This window comes from Pavona decussata, unplaced genomic scaffold (assembly GCF_977016875.1).
Source record: "Pavona decussata unplaced genomic scaffold, jaPavDecu1.1 SCAFFOLD_272, whole genome shotgun sequence".
Classification (NCBI taxonomy): domain Eukaryota; kingdom Metazoa; phylum Cnidaria; class Anthozoa; order Scleractinia; family Agariciidae; genus Pavona; species Pavona decussata.
This window is the reverse complement of record NW_028145674.1, coordinates 321,912-337,766: the sequence shown is the minus strand read 5'-3', so window position 1 is coordinate 337,766 and position 15,855 is coordinate 321,912. Positions and strand designations below refer to the sequence as shown.

At 36.4% G+C, this 15,855-nt stretch overlaps 2 protein-coding genes across 2 annotated transcripts in view; both read left to right on the top strand.

Annotated features, from left to right (window-relative positions):
• LOC146455572 (adenosine receptor A2b-like) overlaps nucleotides 1-15,855 on the top strand; it is a 36,102-nt gene that overhangs the window by 9,028 nt on the left and 11,219 nt on the right. The gene's annotated exons all lie outside the window — the stretch shown is intronic.
• Nucleotides 1,312-14,472, top strand: LOC146455573 (cannabinoid receptor 1-like). Its single transcript, XM_085094051.1, has 3 exons — nucleotides 1,312-1,421; nucleotides 10,202-10,662; nucleotides 11,817-14,472. Exons 2-3 carry the CDS (start codon nucleotides 10,209-10,211, stop codon nucleotides 12,275-12,277), a joined length of 915 nt encoding a protein of 304 aa, XP_084950177.1. The 5' UTR covers nucleotides 1,312-1,421; nucleotides 10,202-10,208; the 3' UTR covers nucleotides 12,278-14,472.

Below are 15,855 nucleotides of genomic sequence, written 5' to 3'. Positions count from 1 at the left end.
GCCCGATACTTAGCCGACGAGGCAGTAGGCCGAGTTGGCTAAAATCAGGGGATATTCGCAAGATTGAGCAGGATAGTTGTTTAATTATTCAAGGCATTGATAACAAAGCACAGGTTTATAGCAGAAAAGCTGGAGACGATCTTTGTTTGGCCATATTTTTCCTCGACACACGGAATTTAATTATATCGCAGGATATCTGTTGACTATGGGCGACGATTATTGAGCGCACCATGCCCATATTTGGGCAGTGCTACAATGTGTTGAATAATAACATATTATAGACGTCTTTTTATTCGTCTAAATTAGTTTGGACAAATAAAATAATAAAAAACGAATAACACATATGGACGGCGCAGATTTTAAACTGATAACCACGAATACTCATAAGCACTAAGATAACAGGAAACTGATTTTTCAGCTGAAAATATCCTTTCCACCTGCACACCAAATTCAACGAGTTTATGACTTTGCTGACATATCAGATTCTCAAGTCAGATTCTGCTTGTTTATGGAATCAAAACGTTATGTATTCTAAATAAAAAGAAAAAGCAATCTGATGCTAAAGGATCGAAATTGGAGTTTAGATACATTTTCCATGGTCGTAATCTATTTTCGAGATTCAATGAATATTAGACCTCCACCTTCCATTTGGTATAATGTCAATGACTTGTATTTTTTTCACGGGCTCTGAGATTTAGCCGGAGTATCTAGAGAACTCGAAACGTATTTTAGATTGGGGAGGGAAGGAGGCGGCGCTAAATTGATCGACTAGGTGATTGATTTGGCCGTCAACTTGGTTTGTCCAATTATGCTAAATTAAAGTCTGATTCGTTTTTTAAATGATCGTCGCTTCGGTACCTTACATCGTCAACGATCCTCTGGTTCGATTACTAAGAGTCCAACCAAAAGAAAAAAAATCTTCTTTCCAACTTTATAAATTTGGTCAACATACGTTTTACAAATAAGGAAAAAAGACATTTTCATTTCGATTCTTTAACTTTAGATTGCCCTTTCTATTTATTTAGCATTTATGATGTTTTTACTTCGTAAACTGAGCAAATAGAATGTGGCTATTTTCATTATGATGTCAACAAAATGTCAAAACTAATAATAAATGAATCTTGGAAATATATTACCACTATGAAAACCTTCATCTAAATCCAATTTTGTAACTTTAACATCAGATTGCTTTATTCTACTTATTTAAAATTCATTACGTTTTGATTCCATAAACAAACAGAATCTGACTTTACTCCACCGTGATGTCAACAAAGTTTTAAAACTCGTTGAATCAGGTGTGCAGATGAAAATGATATTTTCAGCAAAAATAATCTCTCCAACGTCACTTGTTCATAGTTATCTTACATGACCAAAGTAATGACCAGGGGTAATCCGAACCATTGTCGAGTAAATTTATAAAGGTAAGAATTATGATCTGTCTACGTTAACGTATTTCCTGCCATTTGATAAATGCTTTTCTGTATATATTTTTAAATCTGAATGTTCTGTCCCGCGCTCAAGATCCTTTTTCTCTATGGGTACCAAACGCTTTTCTCCTGAGAAATCATCGATATTTACTATTATTGACAATCTGTGCACTACTTAGAGCTTACATGGTCATCAGATTAAAATCTGCGTTGTACATATATAGGTATATTAATCGCCCATACTAAAGTAGACGAATAAGAAGACGTATATGATAACATGGTTGTCAACTTGGTTTTTCTAATTCTGGTGATTCAAAATCTGAATCATTCTTACTTGATCATTGCTTCGCTCCCTTAGGTCGTCCATTTATCAATTGGCCGTTTCTATACTAGAGGACGCATTATCCGTCTGGACGAACTTGGGCAAACATTTGTTGTTTGTCTGGTTATTCGTCTCTAGTATAAAGACGGGCACAAGACGCATTATCCGTATGGACAAATTATCTTCCGTTATTCGTCTTGAACGACGCACAACGGAAAAACGTTTTTCCAGACGGATAATGCGTCCTTTGCCCGTCTTTATACTAGAGACGAATAACCAGACGAACAACAAATGTTTCTAGTATAAAAACGGCCAATCGTCCTAGCTTCCATTTCGTCGGGTTTAAAGTGAACCAAATGGACTGAGTATAGGTGTCATACACGTTCAGGTATTTAAGCGGCTTTTCTCCTGTGCTGTTGAAAGAACATGTTAGAGGTTTTCTGCGTAATGTCACAAAATGTAACATTACGAGCAATCCCATTTTTCTCTCAAGGATAGATGAGTAAAAGAACTCAAGAACCCGCGCGAAAATTACCTTGAGTGAAAACTCAAGAAACCAGAAAGTTGGGCTACGGACATAATGACAGCGTTTGAAAACTGTTGTTTCTTGCCAGGTACTCACAACGCCAAATTTTGGATTAGCTCGTTCTTGAAGATCTCCCTACACTCCCAGGGAAATTGTTATAAATACTCGATTGATAACGCTTGCAGTCACATCAGGGTTTACTTTAGTAAACCAGATATAACTTAGTTATCATTGGAAGCGTGACTAGTTCAATGTTTGCTGTTACTGTAGTTAGGAAATGAACACTTCGATGGAAAGTAACTGCAGCGAGACCCAAGCAGGATTCATTTGTAAAGAACCTGGTAAACATTAGTAGGGAACGAAGAGTCAACCAGAAAGTGATCTTTGAAATTTCTTTGGCGTGTTTGTCGTTTCAATTATTCATACTGACTATGATTAACTTTTCAAGTCATTGCTTCAATGAAACTGAAAATGAATTTCAATCCTTTCTCGGAGACTAGCTTCTGCCCATGAAACAGGAGAAGCTTTGAAAAAATCCAGGTTTTCTTGATTTTTTTGACTAACGATTCAACTTTTGATTAATCCTTTAACTGCCGAGATTATCCATTTGTGTAGCCAGCAAAGTAATACACAAAGGTGTAAAAAAATATAAAGACATTAGCTTTAATTATTGTCACCGTAATACAGAAACCACGTAAGTGATTGAGGGGGTAAGGTTTTAGCGTACAGCTCCTTGCTGACAGAAATTAGATTTGTCCGAGAAAATTTTGTCAGTGACCAAACAAAATGGAACATTCAAATGTCAACTTCCGTGCAATGTCGTCTTTTATGTTTGGAAATTAGAATAACTGACCAGAATGTAGAATATTTAATTTCGATAAAACTAAGAACAAAATCGAATGGAAACGAATATTTTAATGAGATGTTCCGAAAACGTCTGGTTTCGATTTGTGTTCGATTGCCGCACGATAATGGAGTTTTTTCTATCATGATCAGGAGAGACAGAGTAGGTCGGTATGTTTAGTTTATTTATTTTGCCACACCACAAATATAATGAAAAAAAAAATAGAAATAGATTTAACAATGGCGAGGATACCTAAAGGAAACTATGAAGCTATAAAATTAGGTCCCCTCAGTTATTGTTTTACAAGATGAAATGAAAAAAGAAGATAAGAACATGACGACGGATACAATTACAATTTCATACAATTTCCATGTCAAATGGAAGGATGCAATGCGAAAAGAAAAGCTACAAAAAAGTTTATATTTAAACACATTTGTATGAAAACTACCAATCGTTATTACAGAATAACGCCTAAAGTGCTTTCTTAAAGGAGACAGAGGAGGACGAGTTGACGATTTCAGTACACAATGAGTTGTAAAATTTAGGTCCTTGGTAAAAAAACGGAAAATTGTTTGATGTTAGTTCGACAAAGAGGCAGACGATATAACTGAGAGTTTCTTGTATGATACGAATGAATTTCTCTCTGTAAGGTGAATTTACAGTCAAATTTTAAAGGAAGGATACGGTTTTGGTAAGAGTACACGAATAAACCTAATTGAAATAGGTGTATGTCATGAAATTTTAAAATACCAAGGTTTCTAATGATTGGATTAGTATGTGCAAAGAAAAGGGTTTTAGCTATAGTTCTCACTAATCGTTTCTGAAGAATTTCAAGACAAACAAGGTTAGATTTGTAAGTGGAGGCCCAATGGCTAATGTTTTTATGTGTCACCTGGAAGAGAAGCTCTCCCGTGATGGTCTGATGCCTGACCTGTACAAACGTTACGTGGATGATACCCTGGCTAAAATGCCTAGTGGTGACGCTGCCTCTGAGTTTCTCAATACTCTGAATGGTCTCCATCCCAGCATGAAATTTACAATGGAACTCCCTGTCAGTGGTAGGATTCCTTTTATTGGCATTGAAATCATCAAGTGTGGGACTAAACTTGAAACTCAAGTTTACAGGAAACAAACGAACAGTGGCTTACTCTTGCATTACCATAGCCATACCGACAAACGATACAAGGTGTCTTTAGTGAAAACAATGTTACATCGCGCGTACGCTCTATGTTCCACAACAGAAGCTTTCAATTTAGAATGTAACAAATTGCGCTCAATTTTCAGTCGCCTAGATTATCCTAGGGCTCTCATAGATTCCATCATTAGTAATTTTCTTCGTAATGTATCGGAACAGGCAGCGGAAGAGAAGCCTAAAGGCGGTCGTAAGATCAGAATTATCCTTCCTTTTAAGGATCAAGTAGCTGCCAATGCGGTTCGCAGGCAATTTAACGACCTAAGTAATAAGATTGGCCCCATATTGCAGCCAGTTTTTGTTAGTAGGAAATTAGAACATGATCTTAAGCCTAGGGAAGTTAAGACGTCGATTGTGAATCAACAATGCGTTGTTTACTATTTTTCATGTGATCTGTGCGATGCAGATTATGTCGGCTATACAGCCAGACACCTTTTTCAACGCGTTGCTGAGCACAAGAACTCGGCAATTGGCAAACATTTTCTTGAAGCTCACGGGAGCAAACACCTATTGAATCAGGGCCATTTTAACATCTTGAGAAAGTGTCAGAGCAAATTTGATTGTTTGGTATTTGAAATGCTGTACATCAAGAAACTTAAGCCTTGCTTGAACACTCAAACGGACTCTATACGTGCGAAACTTTTTGTTTAACCGGTAGCATTCTTCAATGCTACTATTTTAATTAATATCTATTGTCCATTTTTGTATTTATAGCCGCAATCTTGCATTTTTAATTTCACTTGATAATGATGTAATGTACATCGAAACGTCGTGTTTTTTAACCTTTTTATAATGTTTTTACGAAATGTTTTATCGCAATTTTTTATAGTCAAATGTTTTTCTAAGTCTTTGCTTCTTCGTATATTCCAAACTAAGTTGCAGTAAAAAAAGTATGGGTAGACTAGTGAAAAATATAATGTTCGTAGAGATTTTGTCGACAAGTAGAAATTAGATTTGCGAACTATTCTATTTCACCAATATTCTTTTTAACAGCGCTGAGGTCTTCTTTAAACTCGTTTCGGAGCTTATCCATGTCTTCGCAGATTTTAGCAAATCCATCCGTCACCAGCTTCTTGAGGCATTCGATGGAGTCTTTCACCGATTGTAAGCTACTTTCGGACATTTCTTACTTATCAATCGACGAATTCGAACCTTTCTTTGGTCGTTTCCGTCTTGCCATACGTCAAGGAGAGGTTTTTGCTGCAACGGAAGGTTTAAGTTGACTAAACTTTGCTACTGGGGCGGTGAGGAAACCATTTTGGCACGGAGCTTTAAACGACCCGACTGCTCGATATGATGTCGGGCCCAATCCCCAGATTTGCGTATTATTCCGATAGAATTTGAGACTTTGATAGCCACATGTGAGATTTCGGACTTCCAGTTTAACTTTTCATCTAGGATTACTTCCAAGAAAACTGTTTCTTTTACCTGATCAAGTTTATAATCATTTATTAAAAGTTGAATTTCATGACTTGTACGTTTTTGACTCGGTTTAAATAACATAAATTTAGTTTTTTCCAGGTTTAATAAGAGCTTGTTAGCTCTAAGCCAAATTGACAACTTATTAAGCTCAGTACTCAATATGTTAGCTAAGCAATCTGCATCCTTATGGGACAGAAAAACGTTGGTATCATCAGCAAATAAGATTAACTGCAATATTTTAGATGCATTGTTAATATCATTGATGTAAAGCAAAAAAAAAAAATAAAAAAAAAAAAATAAATAATAATAAAGGTCCTAAAATAGAGCCTTGTGGGATACCACATGAAGTGTTGGTACGTGAAGAAACATGACCGTTGTATTCAACAAATTGGAGTCGGTTTAAAAAATAGCTCTTTATCCATTTCAAGGCCAAGCCACGTATGCCAGAGTGTTCAAGTTTATCAAATAAGATAGAATGATCAACTGTGTCAAAAGCTTTCGAGAGGTCTAAGAAGACGCCAACCGCTAATTTACCGTTATCCAACGCAGATGAAATTTTGTCGTGCAAATAAACCAAATCAAGCATGGTAGAGTGATTTTTCCTAAACCGAACTGGTTATCACAGAGAATATGTAAATTAGACAAATAATCAAGTTTGCGATCCTAGATGATTCTCTCTAGGAATCTGGAAAAACTAGGTAAGATCGAAACAGGCCTGTAGTGAGTGAACAATGACGGGTCATCAGCTTTAAACAGGGGTATTACACGAGCTATTTTCATTTGATCTGGTGCAATACCATAAGCAATTGAAAAATTCATAATGTGAGCGAGGGGTTCAGAAATAATTTGGATGGAATCTTTAATTATAGACATTGGGATACTGTCATAGCCAGTCGCCTTTCCGGAGGTAAAAGATTGAGCAATGGTGGTAATTTCATCTTTAGTTGTTGGGTTAAAGAAGATTGAATCCCGGAAGGTTCCGGATAAAAAGTCTTTATGTGAACACGGAGAAGACTGAATTTTCTTGCAAGGTAAGGACCAATACTGGAGAACTAGCAGGAAAACTTTTATTAGCGACTTCTATTGGATCAAAGATTTCTAGATTATCGGATCTAAATGCTGTATTTACTTGAGGTTTTGACTTTTTTCTATTCATGACTTCATTTGGTGTGATTCAGGTGATTAGGTGTGATTCAGTTTGTTTTTATATGTTTTATAGAGCGAAGCATTGACCATAGATGGAACACCGAGATATTTTTTATAAAGATTATTCTTCCTTTTGATTGATTTTAAGAAGAGCTTTCGTTAACCACGGTTTTTTTTTAAAGCGCCTTTGCTTACGGGTTACCCTCTTGTGAGGGAAGCAGTCATTGTATATCCCTGAATACAATTCAAGAAAGCGGTTGTACGCAGTATTTGGCTCGTCAAAATCTTTTAGCGGAGACCAATCAACACTGTCTAGTTTTACAACAAATGAAGGAATATTATCTGGGTTCTTGTTTCTAATAAGAACGGGATCTTGTCTACATCGATTTAGTAACGTGGTATCCGAATGGATTGAAAAGACGGGTAGATGATCTGAAATATCAGTAAATATTAAGCCGCTTCTCGAACGCTCGAAAAAATTATTCACAAAAATATTATCAATTAACGTAGCGGTGTGAGTGGTAATTCGCGAGGGACGAGTAATCAAGGGAAAAAACATATTAGAGGACATTCCGTCTAGAAATTGGCCTGTAAGCTGACGATGTTGGTAGTTCATCAAGCTAACATTGAAATCCCCCATGAGGAAGCATATTTTGTTCTCTCTAGAGATTTTATCTAATAATTCATTGTTTGATGACACGAAATCGTCAACACTTTGATTAGGAGGTCTGTACACCATACCAACAACTATATTTTTTTTCCCGAGGTCTTGTCACTTCAGTGAATAGTGATTCTACAATGTCAACATTACTGATGGACAAATCCTCTCGAAGTTTGAACTCCAGATCGTTTGAAACATACAGACCTACCCCACCTCCAATTCTATTTTGCCAATGTTTGTGAAGAAACTTAAAACCATTAATATCGGTCGGATGGGAAGACTCACTTAGTCAGGTCTCAGAAATTCCGATGACAGAAAACTTAATGTCTAAACATGATAAAAGATCAGTGAGGTTGTTTAAATTGAGTGAAAGGCTACGAATTTTAAGGTGAAGAAGAGGGAAGTCAGCGCCCGAAAAAGTTTCGTGTAAGAGCATTCCGTTAAATTGACTTTCAATGAAATAATCGCAGCAAAGTATTATTTCCTGTGTTGGAATTAATATCATGATCAAGACTGTCTGACTGTGTTGAAGAAACGCTTAAATAACAGAAAAATTGGATTGTAATGTAAACTAGAAAATCTATCGGGGTCAAAGTGAACCGAGCCATTTTGAAATTCATAGAGCGCAAGATAAAAGCTAGCATCGTTTAAATGATTAAAAGGTAATACCTCTGAAAATGACCATTGCGTTGCTGATATTTTTACTAGTAATATAAGTAACTTGTTTAAACTTATCTAGATCTGGATTGAGCAGGTCTATCTTTCACAACTAGTCTGTCCAAAACGAAGTAAGCGATTTTCCCATTTCGTTTAGCTTCTTACATTTTTGGCCACTGATCTCAGTTTGCGCTTCTCCATGGTTTCCTTCGCAAGATCCTGGATGATAAATAATTTTTCCGAAAATATCTTAAGAGGAGTAAATCGGTTAGTGTTTAAATCTTATGGAAAGGTAAAGATAAACCAACTAGATTGTCAAAATGACAGACTTTTGAATCGATGATTGACTCTCTTGGCTAAAGAGATTGTTCATTTTAAAATTCAACACACATGGGAATCCTATCTCAAGTACATTTTAAAAGATTATGGAGGTCTTTCGCTATTTAGTTCTAATTAAAACATCAAAGATTTTTTACTCATTTCTCAGTTTTATAAGGAATTTAAATACACTTGTGGTCAGAATTTCGGGAGGCGTTCTGGTGGAAAAGGACTGGCGTTATATAATTTGGAAAAACCAGGAAACGCAAATAAAGAGCAAAGCTAGTCTTCATGAAAAGTGTGTCACATTCGGATGTTATTAAAAAGACATCGAAAGACCATTACTTACTCTTAGTAAGCACTACAGCAAAGAATAATAATGCTTTGAATTAAAACGGGATTTCAGCATTTCAAAAGATCAAATTGTACAGGCGTAAAGCTATTATCCACCACACAAAGTTGCACTTGAGCCGTACTTAAGAGCTTTTCGATACAAATTTTTAAAGTTCATTACCCTAACCCTGATATACACTAACGCTTAATTAAGGCCTAATAGAAGATGAAGAAAACTTGAAGATGAAGCCTTGCATTTGCACTATCTCATGTTTCATTGTCCTCATTTGAAACAATTTTGGATTGTGAAATAAATGTGATGGTATATTTCACGCCTGGTAAATGAATGAAAGTGATGTATTATTCTAAAAAGTGACGCAGGCATACTCGGAAAAAAGAAATCCGAGTGCTCCAATAAGGAGTCGAACCTGAGACCTTCCGATCACTAGTTGGAATGCTCTACCACTGAGCTACAATCCTAGCAGTATGCAGGATGTTTGTCCCATGAACCTAGTGTAATGGCCTTAGCTCCCACGAGTCTCCAGTAGCTCAGTGGCAGAGCATCCGAACTAGTAATCAGTAGGTCTTAGGGTTCGACTCGTGATAGGAGTACTCGGATTTCTTTTTTCTGATTATGCCTGTGTCACTTTCTAGAATAAAACATCATTATCAATTCTGGAGAAGATAAACAGCACATCCGATTTAGTCTGCGGGATGTGCTGTTCGGCGCTTTTTTCAGAATACTGCTTACTCAATAGCCTCCTACGCAAACGCTCTTTGGGCTCGTGACGCATTCACTCTTGCTCCACATGGAGGAGGAATGAATGCTTGACGAGCGCGAAGAGCGTCCGTGTAAGAGGCTACCTACTCAACTACTTATTTACTATTAGAAAATTAGACATATGGAATTTCAGAAGGAATAATATAATTCACCGTAAAGTAGGTCTTCAAGCAAAGGTGAATATTAAATTTGAGACAGAAAAAGTAATTTGTCTAAGAGTAACAAATTGAACAATTTTGCAGCATCTGGGTTTGGTAATTGTCTTTCAGCCCTACCGCGGCATCACTAATTAATCCCTCATTTTTGGCAGTAATTATGTGCGCAATACTCGATATAACTTAATGTATCTCTTTGAAAGTGTTGTAATATGGAATGAAAATTAATTAAAAAAAAAAAAAGAAAAAAAGAAGAAGAAGAAGATGGTGTTTCCAATAAAACGTTTCAGGGTAGTTTCCGGTACCGCCCGACCATCTTAATTTTTTGAAATAGTAAACAATAAATTGTATATACCATAAAGAGACTTTCGTTTTCAGTCAAAGCTTTTTGTCTAAAAAAAATTATTATTCTCACAGGAACAAAATGAGCAAGAAAGAAAGCAACGGAACTTGTGGAGTTCCCGAGTGGTTTGGAATTCCTATAAGAAATGACTCTGCTACTTACGTCAATGAGGCCCTCCTGGCCACCGTCAACATTCCGTCCTGTATTTTTGCATTCCTTAGTAACTTGGCCATCATCGTGACCATCATCAAAAAAACTTCACTCCACAGACCGTCCAACACCCTGCTGTGTAGCCTGGCAGCCACTGACTGTCTTACAGGAATCATTACTCAGCCACTGTTTGTTGCTCTGCGATTGATGTTACTTTATGGTGATCACGCAGTATGCCGTTTTCTACACAAGTTACTTAACGTCTATTATGTCTCTGCTATGCTAACGTGTGGATGGTCGTTTGTCTTCTTGATTGTAATCAGTTTTGATCGCCATTACGCTCTGTCCAGACCTCTTGTATATCACGCAACAGCAACCAGCAAAGGTAACATTTGTTAAATATAAATCTGGTAGATATTTTAAGCACGAAAAAGAAATAATTAGATCCCATCCATATTTATATGTTTTCGTTTGAAAATGCATACTCTTTGATGCGTTTTCGTCTATCGTTCACACTGAAAGGCGCAAAAACGAACTATTCAACGGTACCTTACGATAATTGTGTTTGTTTTGCAACACTTAGAATTTTCTTGAATTTTGGTTTGCAAGCTTTCATGGGAGGTAAGGATTGCTAGAGCTTTATGATAGAACTGAGACTGCTGCACTGAATCTACCCCCTTCCATCCCTTCCAGAACTTCAAGGTCATCCAAACTGTACAAGATGCATCGAAACTCTTGAGCAATTTGGAAAGTGTTTGAACGTCTAAAAGTTGTTTTCTCTTGAGGTTCACCAAATCAGATAAAAACTTCAAACGATGTGGAAATAACGTCATAATTTTTCAACAGCCGCCATGTTAAAAATTTCGATTTCTTTAATTCTCAAAAAACTATCGAAAATACCTGTAGTGTAGCGACTGTTGTTGTAGCTATTGTCATTAGCTGTTTTTTCTTTTTAAGTTTTTTTCGTTTTTCGAGAGCTGCAACATAACACCAAAATGGGTTGCAATGGAAATATCAAATCATGCAAACAATAAATGTGTAACTAAATGTTTCAAAACAAAGCAGTAATAAAGTTTTCTGACATTTCTGGTAAGAACGTTCAAAGTTATTCGTCTCTAGTATAAAGACAGGCACATGCAGGACGCATTATGTGTGTGGACGAACTATCTTCCGTTGTTCGTCTGAAGGACGGACAACGGAACATAGCTCGTCCAGACGGATAATGAGTCTTGTGCCCGTCTTCCTACTAGAGACGAATATCCAGACGAACAGCAAATGTTTGCCCAAGTTCGTCCAGACGGATAATACGTCCTCTAGTATAAAAAAGGCCAATCTAACTTTGAGCGTCACCTGTTTTCATTGGCGCTTTTTTGTTTGTTAATGTTTTTCTTCCAGAAGTTTTAAAAAAGTGGATAAGGGTGCCGTTGATTTTGATTGTGGGAACTTTTGGGATTGAGAGGTCAGTACACCTTGACCGCAGTCAGATCACATAATTGCATCACATTAAGCCGCTGATACTTTTCCTTCGAATCTCAACAGGGGCACTCAAATCAATTGCCTTAACCGGAGGAAGCTGGTTTCTTGTAACAGTTTTAGTCCTGTTTGTGTTCCGCTCCTTCAGTTTAAAGATATTTTTCAGCGTCGTCGCAACAGCATTCATATTAATCCCAGCTGTCAATCATGGAAGAATGCTCTTTGCCATTCGTCGTCATAACAACCTCATAGTGGGGGCAACTGTTTCAAGCGAGTTATCAGCGGTGTTTAGACGAGAGAAGAAAGTGGCTTTGGACATGGCAATTATAATATTGCTCCTTCTGTTTTCCTTGGCGCCGTTGATTCTAAATAAATTAATAATGGAGAACTCATTCCCCAAACCTTACGGCATTCTGAAGCCATGGTGCCTTACATTCGTTTTTCTGATCTCTGCTTTAAATCCTCTGTGGTACATCCTAAGAAACAAAAACCTCCGCGATGAGATGAGGTCTGTTTTTGTTGACTAAATAATGAATTTTTAAGGAACTGTTACTGATTTTGATTCTGAATATCGTTTAACATCGATCCACCGTGATCACCACATTGTCAGAGGTTTAAATTGATGAACGCTGCCTGAAAATGTTATTTATCTTTTTAAGCGATTTAATTAATTGTTACCAGGTTTTGTGGTTCTGGATTATGTTAAAACAAGGGGAAGTTAGCGAGATGAAAGTATGTCAATGACAATTCTTCACCAGGTATGATTGCATATAATTAACAATTATCCCACCAGCGCGCGTTGGATATAAGATGACAGACAGCCAAAGAGGCGCTACCTCGTTGGCTATAATCATATCGTACCCAACAAGGGCGAGTGGAAAAATTGTTTTATAAAAAACAACCAAAAAAAAAAGAAAAAGGTTTAACTGATTTCGCTTTGCAAGAACAACCATACCAGAAAATTTAACGGTCACTTTTTCTCGGGAATGGTATAATGGCTGATATACCATGGCCGCTAAGCCAATCAAAACTCTAGAATTGCACTATTCAATGATTATGTTTTTAATTATATATGTTATACCAACACCCACGATTAGATGAGAAAATTCGAAAAGCACGTTCATCAGTGCTTCCATTCCATGATATCAGTAGCTCAAACTAGGTTCTACGATGTAAGTCAGAAACAAGGTCCTAAAGATCCTAGATTTGGTCAAGGTTATAATGTAGTGTTTAACAAAGGCTGACAAAATTATTTCTTTTATTCACAGCAGGACAAAAACCTATCTGTCTTTCCAAACCTTTCATAAAAGTAGGACTCGACAGATGTTATTACAATAACCAACTTCAGAAATTTCACATTAATAACAGTAATAATGGTACCATTTATTCATTTTTTAAACCCAAAGTACAAACCACTTTACAATTTCTGACTCTTTGAGAAAAGAGAGGTTTCTGCGCGGCTATCAATCACACGTCTTAAAGTCTTAATAAAAATGGAATAACTAACTAAAGATGAAAATTGAAAACTTAAAAGTTGTTTTCTATTATCAATTCAAAGCCAATACACTACTTGCTGATCAGGAATGAATTATTAGCGGCCGAGCTCATGTACAAAATATCATAATTAATGAAACAAAAAACAAAAGAAAATCGACGACGATTCTCAGAAGTTAACAACTTTACCAACACTTAACCCCTATCTTAAGAAACTCAGCTAATTATGACAGGATGTGAATAGACATAAGCTGGATTAGAAGGGCTACAGTTGACATTTGTAATGCCTGAGTGTATTCATTCCGTTCAAAGCTTTACAAGACTTGTCGTATCAATACAAAGAATGAGCTTAAACAATTGGGGACTCATGATGTTGCTGTTGGGTCGAACTTTTTTCCGTTTTTATATAACTTTCAACAAATAGCCAATGACATAGCACTTTTTTTGACATTGATAAGGTGCAATACCTTAAAATTGGACTTGCAGCTGAAGCGTTCATTTTGAGCTGGAATTGCCTTCTTTCCGAGGTTTTCTCGTCACGCATTCGCGCAGTAATGAATACTGCGCACCAAAGTTGAACACATTTGTGAAGGTAAGCAATATGAAACCAATTATAAAACTGGAGTGGAAGTGTATATATATCGTGAATTGTATATGGAAAGCCAAAAAAGACACAAATTCTTAACAAGTACAATCTATACGTCAGTTGATTCGCTCGCTACTGTTGCAGGCTCTTAATAATAGTCGCAGTAAAATTTATTTACACAAGGCATCAATTCATTTAAATGTTCTTCCATGAAGTCGTGTAACTAACTTAATTAATTTTTTGATTTAAGAGTTACCTAAAGTAATTAAATTGATTACTAACTAATATAAAAAGAGCTAAGAGTGGCCAGTATCTTAGCGTTCAAAGGTAGGCCGTTTCAGAGTACAGAATTGCAATTATGAAAACTTCGTTTGCCTTCTCCTGTGCTGGGTCTAGGGACAAAAAGGTTATACTTAGAATTTCTTAGATTGTACTGGATTTAAGAATACCTTATTCTTACCGATTTTCGCGAGTATTCAATTTCGCCAATGCAAGAAAAATTACAACAAAAGTGTACTAAATTTCTTGATTTTGGCAGTGTTTAGTTTTCTTAAACCCAGAGCTGATGGTACTTGTCACAAAGAATAAGGACATACTGGAACGATACAAATGTCTGGTTTAATATAACTACAAGGAGCCTACAAATGGAAAATTTGATGACCGTACGTAAGATGTTTTGGCCGAATTAGAAGCTGAAGAAACTAAATAATGAATCAGAGGAAGAGTGCTAGTCGAAAACGTGACCGGAAACATTTTTGCAAGGACCGACTGAGTTACAATTTTAATTCAGAACTATTCACCACAAGGTCCGGTTAACTCAAAACATTTAAAATTCTTATTGTTTTGTTATATGATATGCTATTAAATTTTGTGCAATCTTTTTTTCACGAGAATTAAATTTCTCTATTCTCAGTTTTAAATCGTGAAAATAGCGAAAATTGGTTCTTGCGAAAATTAGTTAGAATAAGGTACTATTTAGACTGGTCGGAGCAAGGTTACGAAGAATCTTAAACAGAATAATTTACGAGTTGATTTGAACGCCTTCACTCTGCAGAATCGAAACTAACATCATCAAGTTAAGTGAGAGCGAGCTAATTCTGTCTCTGCAGGTTGAGGTCATTTTCAATTTATCTTTAGCAGCTGTCTAGCTGTAAGCTTTAGTTCGACCGCTTTTCTTTGTGTCTTTGTTCTTCTTTCTTGCTTATGATTGTACCAGCAGGACGGGTTGTGATCTTCAGAGTGGAGCTGCTGTTTGATCGCCATCCCCCACACCACCTCAATAGAGAAAACACTGCCCACTGTTTTATAAAGATATCACATATTTCACTCTGATATTGTCAATGAGTATGAGAATGACTAATTCATACAACTTGCCTTAATAGAGGGGAAAGAGCAAACTGACGGAGAAATACAGCAGCTTTTAATGCAATGTTTCGGATTGGTTTTTGGGATGAGTGTTTTGGTAGAATAATATGCAAAAGAGCAGAGTGTCATAAAACAAAATATATATATAGGTACTTGCGGTAAATGCGTGTAACTGCTTTTGGTGCCAATATCGACACTAAACATGAAAGTGGACTTTACAATAAACCGGTAACTTGTATGCACTTATCGTGAATACAGCATTGAATAAAAAGAACTTTAGATGGCCACAATGTCAACGAAATTCTCAATATAGAGATTGCGTGTATTTTCAAAGTTTGATTGCCCAGGTCTCACTTATTTTTCACTTAAGTTGGTTTCCTTTGTTCTTTTCTGGGTAACATAATTACAAAAACCCTTTCATTTATATTATTAAGTGTGCGGCTTTCGTTATAACCTGGGATCGGAGAGGTGGGACTGAAATGAAATACAACAACTGATAACAATATGAATATGAAACATATCTTTGAAAAAAAAAATAATAATAAAAAACTGATAACAATAGCAGAGCAAAGGAATTATCTATTCTTCCTCCGTCATATTCTTGTCATCCTAGTTCTCGACTGTCCCTGGAACATTCAATCCTACAATCTTTATTTATTT